The sequence below is a fragment of the Fundulus heteroclitus genome, chromosome 17 (genome assembly GCF_011125445.2).
Source record: "Fundulus heteroclitus isolate FHET01 chromosome 17, MU-UCD_Fhet_4.1, whole genome shotgun sequence".
NCBI classification, from domain to species: domain Eukaryota; kingdom Metazoa; phylum Chordata; class Actinopteri; order Cyprinodontiformes; family Fundulidae; genus Fundulus; species Fundulus heteroclitus.
In genome coordinates this window covers 19,840,148-19,858,583 of record NC_046377.1, presented here as the reverse complement: position 1 = coordinate 19,858,583, position 18,436 = coordinate 19,840,148, and the positions used below count along the sequence as shown (strand labels likewise).

At 39.1% G+C, this 18,436-nt stretch overlaps 1 protein-coding gene across 4 annotated transcripts in view; it reads right to left on the bottom strand.

Moving 5' to 3' along the window:
* The window catches only part of magi2a (membrane associated guanylate kinase, WW and PDZ domain containing 2a), a 311,230-nt gene that overhangs the window by 63,818 nt on the left and 228,976 nt on the right, over window positions 1–18,436 (bottom strand). For all 4 annotated transcript variants that reach the window (XM_036149357.1, XM_036149356.1, XM_036149359.1 and 1 more), the window contains one exon: window positions 2,980–3,663. In XM_036149357.1, the coding sequence (XP_036005250.1) occupies window positions 2,980–3,663 (684 nt within the window). The remainder of the gene's footprint in view (window positions 1–2,979; window positions 3,664–18,436) is intronic.

The window sequence follows — 18,436 nt, the reverse complement described above, 5'->3', positions numbered from 1 at the left end:
AACCACAATACATAACTTTTACTAATGTTTTGGGTATTTCTAACTTGATAATGTCAGCCCTCAAGCTGAAACGTTTGCACTCCCATGGCTTAGATAAAATCATGTTCATGCCGGGTACTTCTCAGATTAGTGACTCTAAAAAAGAAAACCCCCCAAAAAATTAAGTTCATGGTTGTATAATGGCAAATTGTGGAGATGTTTGAGACGTATGAATACTTTTCCAAGGCGAGTCTTGTAGTCTATAGATTTGATCAGAGCTTTAAACTCTTCTGTAACTCCTAAATGCCGGTTATGTAGCATCATACGCAAACGCGTCCATCTCTCATATCCAGAGTCACTTCCCTAAAATAAGCAATAAGAAATCTTTTCACCGAAACCAAACTACTTTACTGTAACATCCAACGCCGCCTCTTCACACCTGAGCCCAGGCACGAAGGAAAACTCCCTGTAAGACCTGAAAAACGAACTTTGTTTGGATTTGCTGGCTCCCCCGCTCACAAACAGAGACACGGGAGGCCTAATAAAGAAATAAACAGCGGTAAATATATTCAGATGGCAACGCTGACCTTTGCTGCAGAGTCTCAGCGGTGTCTGTGGCTCTCAGGCAGCTGGCATCATGACTCTTATGTGACATTACACAACAAATGCACACGAAAGCAAAAGGCGGGACTGCTCTGCTTCCAGACCCCGCTGCAAAGTTCATGCATCGCCACTTAGAGGACGCCAAGTTGAATCAAGATCAGGGGGAAACAAAAGGAACCAGGGATCTAATATTTACACCATCATTCTGAAGATATAATCTAAATATACAGTTTAACCCCGGATCATAAAAACAAAAGGAGTCATCTCCAGTGTTTATGCAGATCACAGCACAAATTAATGTGTAAGCGCAGGATGTTAAAAATACCTTTTAACATGCGAGACCTTGATAAATAATATGCATTCCAACTTTAATGCAACAATTAAACCACCCCAGTCAGCTATACAATAAATAAATCCGACAGTCGAAAATGTAAAAAAAACAGCTCCAGTGAGCTGAGTGTAAAATTGCTGCAGGACATTTTGATATAATTTCAGTTTTCGGTCTTTTGGTAGCAGGCTGTCAGAATGTCACATCTCATTTTTATCGATCCGCTCCGCCTGGAACGAAGTTCTCCTCATCGGTCAGAACGTGAAGACGTTTCTGCTCCACAGCTGTCCGTGGGTGACCCCACAGACTTTCTGCCTCATCTAGTGCTGTAATTTCAATTTTATTCTGTTCCCCTGCCAAAACAAGTCATTCTTTTTGTTGATTTGAATGTGAGCTCTTTCTCTGAAAACCAGTTTGTGTGAAAACTAATTTGTTTTAGGAAGTGGGAATAATTTCATGCACCTCGACAAAAAACTCAGCTTAGCAGAGGAAAAAAAAAAGCCCAGATCATGATGCGACCACAACCTTGTGTTACATTGTGGATATATATTTGTATGTGTTTTGTTTTTGTGCCAAAAGTCCATTTCAGAGTATTTCATCAAATTTTATCAAAACCACAACAAAAGCCTATCAGGAGAAAACTGAGCCCACAGCATGACGCCTCCACTACCTCAGCTGATTTAAGGTGTTCACGATGCAATGTCGATCATAGTGTTTGAAATCATTGTAATTTGATCCACTTTAGCAAAAGAAAACAAAAAAACTGTTAAATGTAAGACAAACAACCCTCAGATCACTGTGCTGCTGCCAGATATTCAACATTGCTTTCTTCAGATAAGAATCCTGTAAAGTCTTGAGAGTTGATCTGGAAGTTTTCGTTGGAAAATGTTTATTTTTCCCTCAAAATTACTATTCTTTCTAGATAAATAGGAAAATATGTGAGGTTTTAGTCACACGTGGTGCACAGCTTCTGCTTCTGTGGAACATTCTTGACTAAATCTGTTTTCTCTACATCGTGTTTGAAGAAATGTCATTTTTATCCAAATGTTTTCTCCATATATTGACGCCTGCCTTCACTGTGTTATGGTCTAAACATGATGCTGAGGAATTTTTTGAACCCTATTCCTGATGGATACCTTTAATAATGATACTTTGCAACATACGACTGAAACTAACGAATCCAAATGAGCAAATTTCTGGGAAATCCTTCTAAGAGGAAAATAAATGATCGCATTTACTAATGATGGCTGGTTTGAACTCAATAATCCTGAATGCTGAGCATGAATAAAAAGCCGTTTCATAAATTTATGAATATTGGGGGTCAGGACACCTCAACCAGGTTATTTGAGCTTTTGTCTGTGTTTTCATTTTCCCTCTCGCAGATTTGTTTGCCTTCCAGTTGATTTATGTGTCGCTTTAAAGATGGATAAACCTCTGAAATCATCTGTCGTGGTCCTATGTCTTGATTCACAAAAATCCTGCTGAGTCTACACAGAGTGAGGAAATGTCGTCCTCTTTGTCTGGTCGTTCTCACCTACCGTCCCGGACGTTAAAGCTGTCCGACAGTTTCCGGCTTTGAGGACAAACGCACACAATTCACGAGGTCTTCCACCGTAACGAACGCACGAAAAGTAAAAAAAACAAACAGCTAGCGACAGATTCTGCAAGCAGCACCCCGCTGTGGTGCACAAGACGAAGCGTAGCGCCTTGATTTGATTGCAGGAGCACAACAAATACGGGTGAAAGCACTTGGAGGCCATTTGGATTAAACTTCAAGGCATTCATCATCCACAAGAAACGGACCCGGAAGCCGAAAGACAGACAACCCCCCCTCTTCAATAAAACCATGTTTGTTGACTGAAAGGACCAGAGAGAAGAAGGACATCTACTTAAGCTCAGAGAAGGGAAGCTGGAGTCAGGAACATGAAAGTAAAGAGGATTTAAAGAGCTCTCCAGAGCGGCTGTCCGTCAGCCAGTCACTGCTGGTTATTGCGGGGCTGAATCACGGTGTTCGCCGCACTGAGACACACAGAACCACATATCTAAAATTACTCAGAGTCCGCTCTTACCTGAGCCCCCTCTCTGAACCACCAGGCTGGCCTCCGCTCCCACGGCACACTCCTTGAGCAGCTCCACCACCTGCGTGTGGTTGAATCCCGCCACGGGCTGCTTGTTGATCTCCAGGATCAGGTCGCCCTCGCACAGACCCGGGCAGCCCTGAGGCTCCAGGACCTGCTTGACGCGCTGGCCCGTGAGGCTGTCGGCGATGGTGAAGCCGAAGCCGTCCGCCCCCTTCACCATCGTCACGGACAGCAGCTCCCCCTGGGTGGCGCCCGACGACGCCATGGACACGCTGTCCGGGGGCGTGGCGCCCGTGGTGGCCTGGAGCGAGCCGTCCAGGTGGGTGTCGCCCGGATGGGCGGCGAGAAGCGGCGGCTGCTGGGAGTTGTTGTGGTCGTGACCGGCGTCGGTGACGTAGCGCGCCGTACGGGTCAGGTAGTCCAGGTAGTTGTCGTAGCCCGTCCTGCCGTTCACCATGATGGGCCGCTGCTCCATGATGCCCAGCGGGGAGATGATGGTGGTGGTGGTGTTGTTGGTGTTGGCGGCGTCCTCCGGGTCGTATGGTAAAGGGTAGCCGCGGCACAACACGAGCGTCACGCTTTGCCCGATGGGAACCGACTGAAAGAGCTTGACCACGTCGGCGTGGGTCGTGCCGAGAACGCAGACATCGTTGATGTAGACGATGACGTCCCCTAAAAAAAGGGGGAAAAAGTTAGAAACATGTAGAATCAGATTCTTTTGGGCCTAAACATCAGTGTTGTAGTACTCGAGTCCGAGTCATTAGCTAAATTTAGAGACTCGTGACTTGACTTGGACTTGAGCACTGATGACTCGAACTTGGACTCGGACTCCCACATTCAGATCATTCTGACTCGGAAATTGACAAAAAGACTCGACATTTTTTTATATCATTAGGCTATTATTTTAATATCTCATTAGAATATTATTTGGTGTATGATTTTAATATCTAAATTATTAGTGCAATGGAATGTTACTGCTTCATGTCATACATCACACGTCACGGCATGTTCCTACAACAAACTTGGATCAATAAGTGACTCGACTCGGACTTGACTCGGATTTTTTTTTAATGACTTGGACTTGACTCGGACTTGAACACTGGAGACTCGAACCTGGACTCGGACTCGAGGCATAGTGACTTGACTACAACACTGCTAAACATTGAACTTTCTTCAAACTAAATGCGTATGCAAAAATAACATTTTGCATACGCTCATGGGCATAGAGAGTAATAACTTCTACAGAACTGTATACATGGTTTATTGATTATAGGAAAAAAAAATGGAGTTTATAAATTATTGTGGATTTTCTTCACAGGCTCAAATTTATACACTAAAATTACCATTACACCACGCTAAAAAAAAAAAGTAGCCACCTATTTTATATGCGTGTGCTGGGGTGGTCTCTGCTTGACCCACCTTCATTACAAGACCAGAAAGTAACATTTCTGGTTAATTGATCCAAGGAGCCTAAGGAATAGACAAGGCTAGGTGGAGATTTTTTCATTTAAATTGAGGCTCTATTGAGATAAATACAATATTTGCCTCCTCTATGGAATCATATTTTGCTCTGAAAGCTGAGGTTTTGCGTAATGTTTTAATTTTTGGGTTTAGTCTGTTTTGTTTCTGGTTTGAAATCAGTTTGTTCTCCCTGCAAGAAGTTTTAAACTTTTTGAGGATTTCCATCAAATGAACAAGAACAACAAAAAGTTTCCCAGACATCTGATCGCACGAAAGCTACGCTGCTTCACAACTTTCTGCCATAAATCTAGATGGATGTTTGACCCAGGGTCTTGGCAGAAATGGTAGAGGTAAGTTTCCTATTATGAACCTGGTTTTGAAATACAGTCATTTCCAATAATGTTGGAGGATGAAGGCATGCCGAAAAGCTTGTTAGCTCCCTTAATCCAATCCAAAACAAGTGTTGATGTGTGTTTGTGAACGTTTTCCAGTTTGAACACGCGTTTGTGTCCCAGTTTCAAACATCAGGCCAAAAATGTCATATTAGAAGGAAGAAAATTGGTAAGAATGTTCAAGAACAACCAAGAAATCATTAAACTCAAGCTGGCATCGGACTAGAAACTGCTGTAACACCAGCGCCATTATGTTACTTTTACATCCGGAAAGTCTCATATCAACAACTAGTTGGTTGACATTTGGACAAAGTTGGGTCGGTCTAACAGGACAACGATCCCAAATACACATCAAACTGGCTAAAGCGTTTTTTTGTTTGTCTTTTTTACATAGAAAGGATTAAGTTGTAAGCACGTTGCTGCCACCTAGCGGCCGGAATGTGAATTATTTATGTTTTAGCTAAATGTTTCTATTTAACGTATATTTTATTATATGCTAATTGGACTTGGAGGTATTTTTGTGAATTTTACTCCTACTTTAGTCTTATTCTGATTCTTATTTTTGATTTATTGATTACAGCCATGTTTTATCCACATCTTTTTTGTTTCGCGATTACTTCAACAAAATAGTGATGTGGAAAAAGTGATCTTTAATCATGATTTCAATTCCAAAACAATTACATACCTGATCAGATAAAATTAATTTAAATACTGTTGTGCCTAAAACAGCAATTTTGCATCATAACAATATTAATTTTTGACTATGTGTGACAGTCAAACTAACAATAACTACATAATTTAGCATATATTGGACAGCAGAAAAAAACATGTTTCTTTTTATATAATTACAAAAACATTGATTCAATAAGGGGTTAAAATATTTCCAATTTTATATAGTATATATATTTTACTCTGGTAAAAAAAAAAAGAGAGCAGAAAACATAATTTAAAGACAGTTAAACTGTTAAACTGCTGTTCAACTGCCAAACTACAACCCACAAACTCTGCACAACATTTGCATTTTTTGCAAATTTTTTTTCACATTTTTTGCACATTTTAGCATCATTGCAGCTCATATAGCATTAAAAATGCTATTGGACTCCTAGTCTTAAAATTGCACAAACAAATGCATTCTTGCACAAATGCCCTTGCACAATCCAATCTGTATATAAATAATGTCTCTTTTTGTTACATTTCAACTGTTTGTATACTGTATATTTAAAATCTACTGTTTACTTCTAAATCTCTGCCGCACCTAAAACTGTAATTTAACTCCTACTGCGATTTACGAAAGCTGAACAAACGAAATTTCGTTCTGTACGCACTTTGTGCATACCAAATGACAAATAAAGTTGTCTAAGTCTAAAAATTTAAGAGCTTAATTTACAGACCGTTAAAGAAATATGCTTTTTATTTTAACAGCACAGTGACATGTAGTAAATCACAAATCTATAATCCTGGTGTAGGAGGCAGAAACTTTCCGTCCGGGGTTGTGGATTCAGACAGAAAAGACAAACAGCGGCAGATACCATCAATAAACGCACTTTCCTGAAGACGAGAGCGTCTTCAAGGTCCTGAAGTTTGAGACGGTAAAGACAAGAACAGACGCCCCACTCTCTTAATTTACCCTGATAAGACTGCCGGTGCTTCCCGCTTGATGGGGTAGATCCTGCTGAAAGTTGTTTCCACTTACAGATAAAATCCAGCGATGTTTAAAAGTTGAACCTTCAACCTTAGATTTGCCGCTTCTTGACCAACCATGGATCTGTACGCCTTTCGATTTGGTTGTTCTGTGCAATAATCCGCAGTTGTCGGATGGTGCTTGTTTTAGGCTGGTAGTAAATATTCCTTGTTTATCAGAAATCCTGTGATTTTGTGTGTGTGGAGCTTATTACTGAGAGGTCTCTACAACCTACGTTACGTATTAGAGAATGATCAAAGACAGCAAGTCTCAGCAGGACCGTGGGCTTGAGAGCTTAATTGGTTTTGTTTTGAGTTGCATATTTTTACATAACTTAACCCTTACACTGAATTATACCCTGTGCTCAACAGTAGAGTGTGTTATTCAACGTATTTGTTTGTGCATCCATTTAATTAAACTTTTTTTTTTTTTTTGATTCAAGGGCTTTCAAGAGGTAGTTTTTCACAAAAGTCCAAGATGGTTTTTTTTTTCTGTTAAAGATGGAAAATCAAAAGCAGCCCTGAAGGTTATCTGAAAATATCCAATTTACAAAACTCTAATTATCAGAAAGGTTGCACACAGGAGAAGACAAATATGCTGTTTTTCCCCTCTCAACCTAATAAACAAAAATTATAGCATACACGTAGAAAGGAAATACAAAAACAGAGGAATCAAAAATACCACAGGAAGCAGCAGAACTAAGCTTAAAAAAAAGGTGGAACACAAGACGAGATAATCAAGGAAGATGTAATGTGGGCAGATTTCAATGTAACGAGAGAAACAAAGACACGAATTATACAAAGTAATTAACAGGGGAGAGAAAATAAATCTATGTAATTTGCAGTTTTGGTAAAGCTATGATGCAAACCATCCGAGAGAAGTCAGATTTTAATTACAAAAAGGAGTTAACGCTCAATTATCTGCAGCCTCCCTGGAGTTGATAGCAAGACGTCAGCTGTAGTGACAGTTGTGTCCGTGCACACGTTCCCCGCCGTAAACGCAGATAAACAAGGACCACTGATGATGTCTTATCTGCGCGAAAGTCGGCTAAAGTGTTTGCCTTTTTTACGGCTTCCGGAGCTTTTATTTGCTCACTGCAGCGTGGAGAAAAAAAAAAACCTAGCAGACAATTAAATGTTCCCACACAAAAGAACGCCTCATGCAGGCTCATCGCCGTCTCCGACACTTTGCTAAATATAGTGTTTTGCGCTCCACAGTGGAGGCGCCGTGCAGGTCTGGGCGGCTGGGAACAATAAAGCCAATCCTTATTAAGGGCAGGCGCTCAGCACTACCTGCTTATTTTCTAATTAAAAGGCAAAATGCCGGGATTTCTGGAAAGTGTCGCTGATTTGCGAAATAAATCTCCACCAGTCCAAAACAGCCGGGTCAATTGCTCGATGAAATAATTCATCCCATATTTATGGATTCATTGTTAAAGTGCAGCAAAAAAAAAACCCAAAAAAAAACTAAACCCTCTGAGCGGCAGCGCTAAATGTGACGGGGAAGTTGAGACATTTTCTCTCACTGTAAACTGAGTCGAATGCAAACGATTTCTGTTTTTTTTTTTTTCCTGCTGGTACGGGCAGAAAGAGCACGCACCTAGAGGCAGCGTGACGTGAGGGACTTTTTAATTAATCAGGGTAAACGTGGCCGACATTTGCCTTGAGCGTTTGTGTCAGAATCAATAGCAGAGCGTGCTGGCAGAAAACAAATGATGGTGCGGTGACCTCGCTTTAGCCGCGCGTCTCAGTTTGTGACCAGAAAGAAAATGCAGGGAGACGGGAAGCATCGGCAGAGACGTTAAGGTATGAGCTGGAGTCCAGGCATCCGCACTGATGTGATGCCTGCTTTAAAAAAAAAGCAATGTATCAAGATTTAACTCCTGTCTATTGAAAAAGGATGAATTTTCTTAATTATGGAGCAACAGGAGCTACAAAATATTAAAAAAAAAAACATTTTCATAGCAAAAAGGAAACTAAAAGTAAGTGAAATTGTCTTGAAATCAGTGTATTTTTCCTTGATTTGAGGAGGTAATAAGACTATCTGCCAATGGAATAAGATGTTTGCACTTAAAATAGGAACAACTCATCTCCACCATCTTATTTCAAGTGCAGGATATCTAACTATCTTATTTTAAAGGTAAATACACTCATTCCATTGGCAAATAGGGTCATTCAGCTGCTCAAATCAATGAAAAATAAACTAATAAAATTTTTCTTTACATACTTTTAGTTCCCTTTTTGCAGTGTTGGACTTAAGAACTTTATATTTCTGCTTTTTCAACAGAAAAAAAATGTGATTTCTGATGAGGAATAAATTAGAACACCACATTTATTCTGTCTTTAAATAGCTAAAATCACACACAGGTGAATCAGATCCGATGCAACAGGTAAGAACAGATTTACTCATCATTTTAAAAGCTGTTTTCATTGTTTAAACCTCAGACTTTTAGTTTATTGTGCTCTCAAGTGAGAGGGTGAGGTCCAAAGAGATGTCTGGGGACTTCAGGAAGACGGCCGGTGAAGCTTATGAGTCCAGTAAGGGATTTAAAGAGACGTCAAAAGATTTTTTTGACGACTTCCAACAATCGCCAGGTTTGGGCGTCCGAGCGAGTCCCCTATAAAAAGCCTCCAAAATCCTGAAAATCTCATCACAGGAACAGACAAGTTTGTCACAAAAATAGCCGACTCTCACCCAGTACTCTACCAAGTACTGGGTGAGAAGGAAGAAATGGGCCTAGTCAAAGCCCAGATGATGATTCCTTTAAGACGCTAAGGCTTAAATGAGTTAAAACGAGGTCGTTGTTAAAGGTGAGGAGTGCAGCTTACGTATGATCATCAAGTCAAGGATTATATTCAGTGTTGACAACATAAAAACCTATATTTATAAAACTTAAAGAGAGATTTCTCTGACTGGGGATGAAAGTTCAGAGCAGCACCAAACACGCTGCATAACCTTTTAACTTGTGTTTAAAAAAGTCGTATTGATTTCTCTGCGGGGTTCAAAGAAACAGCTCACGGCCCGACGATCGAGGCACGATCGCCGGAGAGAAAACGGTCGGCGAGACCGAGAAACAAAGCGGGATTCAAATGAGGACGACCTTATGGGTCCGTCGGCTCTTAAAGAGAAAAGTCACGTTGAGCACAAGGAGGCAAGGAGGAAAAACAAACCTTTGATGGGACTTCACAAAAAAAAAAAAAAATCACAATAGTTCGGGCCGAACTTCTTGATGGATTGGTTCTCATGTCTTTTACTAGTTCAGCTTGGAGCTGATCACAAATCAGGGAGAATTTGGTGGAACTTCATGCATGAACAGGGAACTTGTTTTTTGTGCACGAGGAAAAAAAAAAAGCAGTAACCTTTGAGGAAAAGGTTGGATTTTACACTGCAAAAACGGATCTAAAAATAAGTAAAATGTTCTTAAAATTTGTGTTTTTGTCCCAGATCTGAGCAGGTAAATAAGATTATATGCCAGTGGAATGAGTATTTTGACCCCTAAAATGAGATGATTTAGATATACTGCACTTGAAATAAGATGATGGAGATGAATTGTTCCTATTTTAAGTGCTAAAAATCTTATTCTATTGGCAGATCATCTTATTTACCTGCTCAAATCAAGGAAAAATACACAAATTTTAAGAACATTTCACTTATTTTGAGTTCAGTTTTTGCAGTGTAGATGTTCATATGACCCTTTTCAAGCTTATTAAATTTATAAAATGGATAAAATTATCCTAAAGGAGCTGAGATGTTGCCAGATACCGAAAGACAGAGAAACAGGAAATCTCTGCAGGTCCATAAATAAAGTTCCTTTCAGATTTTCGTGAATCCCAAACCTCAGAAACCTCATTTCTGCGCAGCCAAAGCCCGCTTTCCCAGCCGAGTCGTCTCTCACTGCTCAGCCCTTTCATGACCCGACACGACACGCTCATTTCCATCTAATGTCGTTCACAGAAGTGTGTGAACACAAGCTGCGGGTCTCCTCCTGAGAGGAAGGGGCCGTCTCAAAAACTCTCAGCAGGCTTTCGCATTTCCAGACGTTCAACAGTTGCCCTTCAGGTATTTGCAATTGATTTTGTTGTGCTTTGTTACCGCGACACATGTCCCAGAAATAGTTTAATCTGCCGAAAGAGAGGGAGAGCGACGTCTGTTGGCACTGTCGGTACAAGATGTGATCACACCGTTCCCTGTCTTGCCATGCAGGGGGGCTAGGGGTTAAAGGGGGGGTGCTAAGCATGAAAAAAATGAAGCATGTTTTGTTTCAATGGTTAATATTTGGATCAAGGATGGTGAATTTGCAGAGTTTTGCTGCATCAGGGTGTTGCTCTCCAGGAGCTCTTTGTAAAATTGGATTCAAATAGTTGTCATTGTGTGGCAGGAAAGCCTTATACAGTAATATTCTGTGTATTGCGCTGATTGATGATGGTTATTAGTTATTAGCTAATCAAGTGTCACTGTGAAACGATATTGGTCAGTGTCAATCGTTAATGGGGTTAAGAGTTCAACTAAGCGACGCTGAGGTGTTGGCCTGAAGGCCGTTACTGTTGAGCTTTGACTTGATGTTGAGAGACAGTGTTCATGCCAAAGTGAGAAAACAACATCAACAAAAAAAAAAGAAACATATACAGAAAGGAATAGTTGGCCAATGCGAAGCTGAAGTCGTGGATTGTCCCCTGTACCAGAGGTTGACTCCAGAGCTGGTTGTAAACAACACAACACAGAAATCAGAGCAGAACCTCTTGATTAGTACACAGCAAAAAGGGAATTAAAAGTAAAGTTTTCTTGAAATGAGTGCATTTGTCCTTAAATTGAGCAGGTAAATAAGACTATGTGCCAGTTAAATGAGTATTTTGACCCCTAAAGAAAGATAATTGGATATACTGCACTTAGAATAAGATGATTGAGATGAGAAGTTCCTAAGTGGAGTAATCTTATTCCATTGGCAGATCTTTTGAACTTGCCCGCTCCAATCAAGGACAAATTCACTAATTTCAAGAAACTTTTATTTATTTACAGTGTAATGATATGGTATAAAAAACACATAGGTCATAATTCCTCAGTCTAAGAAGGATATTGATTTATTACACAAAGACAGGATCGCTTTATTGTTTCTATGTATTGTGTGTGACTAAATCACTGCTTCTGATTCAGTTTTAGCTGATCAATGACAACATTTTAGTGACTTTAGTTGAAAGAGAAATGTACGGAAGAGGATTAAGGCCATTCAAACAAACAAAAAAAAGGTATTCAATTCTGTCCTTTTTCTCAGAATTCTGAGAAAAAAGTCAGAATTCTGACTTTTTTTCAGAATTATGACTTTTTTCAGAATTATGAGTTTAAAGTCAGAATTTAATACTTCCTTGTTTTTTTTAAAGGCCCTAATCCTCTTCCGTAGAAATGTTACATTCATCTAAACTTTCTGTGTGTGTGTGTGGGTGTGTGGGTGAGAGAGAGAGAGAGAACCCACATTAGTGTACCTAATTTAATATGTATTTTCTTTTTTTAAAGTCCTGTTTTAGTGTTTTAATGCAGTGGTGGGCTAATCATGGGTGTAGTTTCTACAATTTTAACATGGGTTCCAACAGATTTGGGCAGGTTTTTATTAAGGGGGGCGGGTTGAACTGTATGTTGTGTTTGGGCTGGACCCTTGTTCTGCCATCGGTGCCAGACAAAGCTCATCAAGCATCAGCTGACCTTTGCAGCAAGGTTTAGCTGTTAGAAAAAAATAAGGTTTGCTCCTTTTTCCTTAAAAGGTACATATCCATGTTATATCCTTGATAAAAAAAAGACCAAAAACCGTTTCATCATGATCAAATAAGGTTATATACACCAAGCGTCCATCCTGATAGTGTTTTAATGGTCCTTTTGGAGCCTAAATATAACCCTACAACAGGCACAATGAGCAGATATAAACAGATGTGGCGGCATCTACAGGCAGTAATGCAGAACTACTACTAATACTACTAAATCACTACTAAATAATGCCCGACTGAGCCTGACCCTCTGCAATGCCTGGCAGCTCGGCGTGAACGAAGACCAATCGTTATTAATGAAACCGATCTACAGCAACTTTAAGAGCTTCATATCAGAACATCACGGATAAATTAATTTCCGAAGGTCTTTCTTCACTAACAAATTGAGCAAAGCCAAAGCATAAAACAACAGAACAGCAACAAATATACCAGCAGGACGTGATAATCTTTCATAGAAACGATGTATGCAACCAGAGTGAGCTGCTGACGTATACATTTAAAAAAAAAATTCTCACATTTGCTTTAAAGGTGGCTACGTACCTTTAAAGCAAACGATGGGAAAACTTCATCAAAACGGAACATTTGCTTCAATTCTTGCCAACATTACACTAACCTTAAGAATGAATCACAGAAGGATTTCCAAACATTATTCCCTTGTTAGCTGGGATTAACTTTATGGAATTCCTTATATTTCTGCGTGTACCATATTTTCCGGACTATAAGTCGGAAAAGTTTTTTTCATTGTTTGACCGGGGGTGCGATTTATACTCTGGAGCGACTTATGTGTGAAATTATTACACATTTTTACCGGTATATCATTACACCTGTTATTTTCACACCAAACCACAAGAGGGCGCTCTAGGCCTGTGTTGAATCAGACGTAAGCGACGTAGAAGCGGAAGTGCCGCATCTTCTACGTCCGGAGTTAACGGAGTTATTTGAAAATGACACTGAGGATGAACATTTCACTGGATTTTAGTTATTTGGAGTGACACGGGCGCTTTGGTTAACTTCTTCGCATGTTTTTTTATGCTATAGTTATCTGAATAGCTTTTATGTTACGTTAACATACCAGGCACGTTTTCAGTTGTGTCATGTAGCGTAAGCTAACCGTACAATTATTCAGCCTGTTGTTGCCTCCGTTCTATTTTTATTTAAAATTGCCTTTCAAGATGACATGTCTGTTCTTGATGTTGGATATTATCAAGTAAATTTCCCCCAAAAATGCGACTTATACTCCAGTGTGACTTATATATGTTTTTTCCTTCTTTATTATGCATTTTATGCCTGGTGCGACTTGTACTCCGGAGCGACTTATAGTCCGGAAAATACGGTACCTTCGGAACGATGGCATCAACCAGATGCACTGCCTTGTCCAAAGTCCTGGAGGAAATCTTGATTAATAAAGACAAAGTCATAGCTGGGATTACCGAGTTAACTATATTTTCAACACTTCAGCTTCTCAGGAGGTGTGTTTGGCCAGTGCAGCCATAAAATGTCCATGTCTGTTATGTCTACCTGTATTTATTGTTTGATTGCATCCGCAGCCCGTGTCCGTCGCGGTGACAATAAAATATTCTTGATTGTTGATACAGGGTGGATTGTGCATGTTTATGAGTTTCCAAAAACACCACGGCATCAACAATGTGCCGCATGAGCAAGTCTCTGGGCTATTGTATTCCTCTCCATTTGATGGATTTAAACACGCAAGGAATATGTTCACAAATGAATATTTTACACTACTGTGTGGCACAACGAGGCACAGACCTACAGCATCAATATGGCCCACATTAAATATGAGTAGCAGCCAAATTATATTCGAAATTACATACAAAGAGAACAGTAATAGGAATATCTTTATTTAATAAGGGCGAAGTAAATGTGATATAACATCTGGTAACACTGAAAGTAATCCTTTGTCATTCCATTTTTTCGTGGATCGGTTTGCTCTGTAACAAACTCTTCTGTGTTCAAAATGAAACCGTTCATCATCTGACGATTTAAACCTACAGTTTGTACCGCTTTAACAACTCATGATTCAGATACAATTTCCAAAGTCTGCTCAGTGAATTTGAGTGGAAATAAGGTTCTATTATCTACCAGCAGATTTTAGTTTAATCTAAAGAGTTAGGAACCAGGATAAATGGAAACTGAGTGACGTACAAAGTCTTCAGCAATTCAATACGATTACATTGACCTTTGAGACTTGATCATTTGTATGACATTTACGGCCAAATAAAAAATGTCACACTGCCAGGATAAACAAAGTGGTAGGAAATGGTTTAAAAACGTATTTTTCATATGCAGGTGCAAAATGGAAATGATGAATTGGTAAAAAAGTGGATTTATAATGTGGGGAAAAACTGATGAATCGGCATATTGACCCAGAGCCTGTCATGCTACCTCTGTTAGCTAGCTAGTTTAAAGCTAATTTAGCTACTAAGGCTGTTTAAAAATGGTTCAAATAAAAAAAATTATTTTACTTTTATAATTCAATGAAAATGAAAATTGGGAATTTCTAGGTTGCCCACAGGCTGTGAAAGTACATTTTATTGTTTTTCAGGAACGTGCACCAGCTTATGACGCTTAACTTTAGTTAAACATTTTAGTTATTTTATCCACACAACACAGACAGCAGGCTGAAGTAAGAATCACAGTATTTAGGCTTCACAATTTGTACCATAAAACTGATTTAATATAAACCTTCCCAATAAGCATAAATGTATGCCTTTGTTGAATAAATGCAACTATTTAGTTAGCATTTCATAACATGAAAAAACATTACTTTGTCATGCCTAACCAAGTTATTCTAGTAGTAAGATCATTAAAAGAAAAGATGCATGTTAAAATAAAAACATTTTATCCATTAGGAGGTGGTTTTGATACTGTAAATGCATGACAAAATTGGGTCAAATCAAAAAAAGACAAAAAAAACCTTCAACATTAAAGGAGGATTTTCACACCCCTCGCAGGTCTGGGTTTCTTGGAGTTTCTGTGATTGTTTCTGCTCTGTAACTGCAGAAGTAGGACACTCAGTCTGAAGAGGCAGGAGAGGGGGATGGAGCACGGCTGGTGAGACAGCGATGAAGATGAGCTGCGGGGATCGAAGAGGGGGTAACTGATAGCTATTTTGGGGGGAAAATGATGCATAAAACAAGAGAGGGGAGTTCTAAAATAGAGTTGGAGAACGGGAACAGGCTGTAGAGACGAGCTTTATTAGTCAGCTGGGGATGTATTTTATTTTATTGCTGGTGCACCTACAAGTCTGTCAAAAAAAATAAAAAATAAAGTGTGGGAGGCTGTTTATGTCCAAGCATTGGAAATAGATTCATCCAAGTCTGCCGGAGAAGAGCGTTTTAAACAGGACATGTAACTTTTGATCTGTTTTTACAGTCCGAATGGTGAATAATATCTAAAGCACACATACATCACAGCAAGCACAACCCGACTAATTTTCATCCGCTGACCTTTAGTGGAGATGGATCTTCTTAGGGTGTACAACAGTTTCCCCCTATGTTGCCATGACCAAGAGGGCTCGTAGAGTCAGTTTCATGATTAATGGAGGGAGAAAAATGCACAGATGCTTCAAAGGCCCGTGCATACATCCACACACAAAGCTTTTGACAGTGCAACTTTTACTTTTTAAGATAACCTAGCTCCAGATTCAGAGATTATATTCTCAGTAACAAAATGAGAAACTGTTCATGCAATAAATCGCCTGTTTCCTTTATTAGGAGAAACCGAGTTTTACCGCCTTCTGTCTCACAGCGCCGGCTGGCGTGTTGAAAATCCCGTTACACGAGAGCAAATGTGATTAAATAAAGGCGATTTTTTTGAACATCAAGTTTTGTCACCTCTTTGAAGTACAGGTGCTGCTTTTGATCTGCTCGCCTTCTGAATAGTGAATCTAAAAATGGGATCAAAATTAATCATAAATTAGTTGACGTAAAATTGCTTTTCTTTATTGTTTTTAGCAGCAGCTGTGCTCCTGCCTCCGTGAGCAAAGTCTCACTTATAATTTATCACAATGGGACTAGCCTGGTTAAATAAAGTCAAACAAAATGTAAGTCTATTTCCATATATTATTCAAAAATAAATGAAATTTAGTTTTTGAATATATTTGAGCCATCATTTCTGTCTAGAATCTTTTTGTTATTTTTTATTTTTCAACTCCAAATATAGTCATTGGTCTGATTTTTTTCAGTTCAACAAATTAAATGTGTTAATGTTTTTTAATATCCCCCCGCTTATCAGGCATAATTATTTGAACCAGGCACAAAGAAAAGAAAAGCAGCACATGGATTCAGAGAGAGCCACCTGCTGCTCTGTTCCTCACCCAGAGAGCAGCAGGTGGACATTCAAACTTACAAATAATCACCTAAAGACGAGCATCTTTGTAGCCTGGAGTGAGAGCTAATAAAGCTTCTGTGATCCAAGGCAGATATCAACTGAGCTAACCACTTCTTCTAATGCGGGAAACAAATTATACAAAGACACTCAAACTGTGACTAAAAGGTGTCCTGCTCCTCATACGATTAAAAACACGGATCAGTTTGATGGTGTTTTTCACCATTATTAAAAACTGCAGCAGCATTTTTTTTTAAATGTAGCTATTGTTTACTGTCAATTACTGTTTCTACCTGTGAGGTCCATAAAATGTACACTCTAAACCAGGGTTTAGAAGTCAAGAGCTACTTCATTGGTACTGCATCATACGAAGGCCTACCTTTGAACTAGAAGAGTCAGATCTCACCTTAGCTTCATGTAATATAAACATGTTATTAATGCATTTATCATTTTAAATCTATGTAAATACAAGTATGATTAAAAAGCAAGAGCAGCTAAATAAAATAACATTTTAAATGCAGCTCATTGGAGGATTGTGCTACTTTTTTGAACAGGCACCCTGTTGGTGACCCCTGCTCTAAACGTTAATGTAGTTTGCATAAAACTGGCAGTAATACAACTGTGTTTTAGTTTACTAAAAGAAATTACAGTCATCATGGACTTCCCGTATCTAATTTTTTTTTTTACTGATTTTAACGTTTCTCTAAATCAAATCTCAACTGTATAAAAAAACAAACAGAAATTCAACACTTTCATTATTCGTTAAACAAAAAGCCAAAATGGCGTATGGGAAAACTAAGTAAACCGTACCATGTTCCTCAGGATTTAAGAGGGAAAGCAGTGAGCAGACGCTGCAGGTGTGACTAGTAACCTCAGAGGAGAGACTGTCTCTGCCAATCAATCTTGGAAGGGTTATGAGGCCATTACCGATCTTTTTAAAGCCAATTATATTACAGAGAAAAATCAATGGCAAGCAGACCAGTTAAACAGTCACCAACCTTTGAAGGAGTCGACATCTGAACAAACTCCCCACAAGAACACAGCTGAGCGTTTAAAGTGTTAAAGTTCATGACAACGTAGGTAGACATAGACAAACCACAATGGCCTGTTTAAGAAAAAAAGCATTTTCTTTTTGGGACATCCAGCTGTTTGGAAAGCCAAATGTGTCACACATTAATGCCTTAAAAAGTATGATAACTGGTATTCACACATGTGATTTTAATAAAACTGGGAATAAATGTGTCAAATGAATTACTGTCTTTATCTTAAATAAACGTTTTCTAATTCAAATTATGTGCTGTAGCACATCATAAATTTATTTGAGCTCTCAGCCTACTTTAGAGAAGGTAATTGGTCTACAGCTGAGTCGCTGAGCTGGTTCACCAATCAGAGGTTAAGGTTTATTTAAAGGCAGGAGTTTAAATTATTTCATGATGGTTTTTAGCACAGGTGGCAAAAATGTATTTGAAAAAGTTTAAATTTTACCATATCTCCATGGTAAATGGTGATTAAGTTCTCCAATTCAATTACTTAATAACATAATTGAGCGAGGCCTTTGAAATATATTGAAACTATCTATACATATATATATATATCTATACATCTCTATATATAGATGTATAGATATATATAAAATCTAGAACCCATTTTTAGGAGGAAAACTAAACTGTAGCATGGCGTAGATAGGTGAGGGAAGAGGAGAGTTAAAGGGAGAAGATGAGAAGAGAAAGGAGACAGAATGCGGGATCAAGAAAGATTCACCAATGTTTCATGTGTCTCCATTTCCTTTTAATGGCTCCCATTGTGGTTCG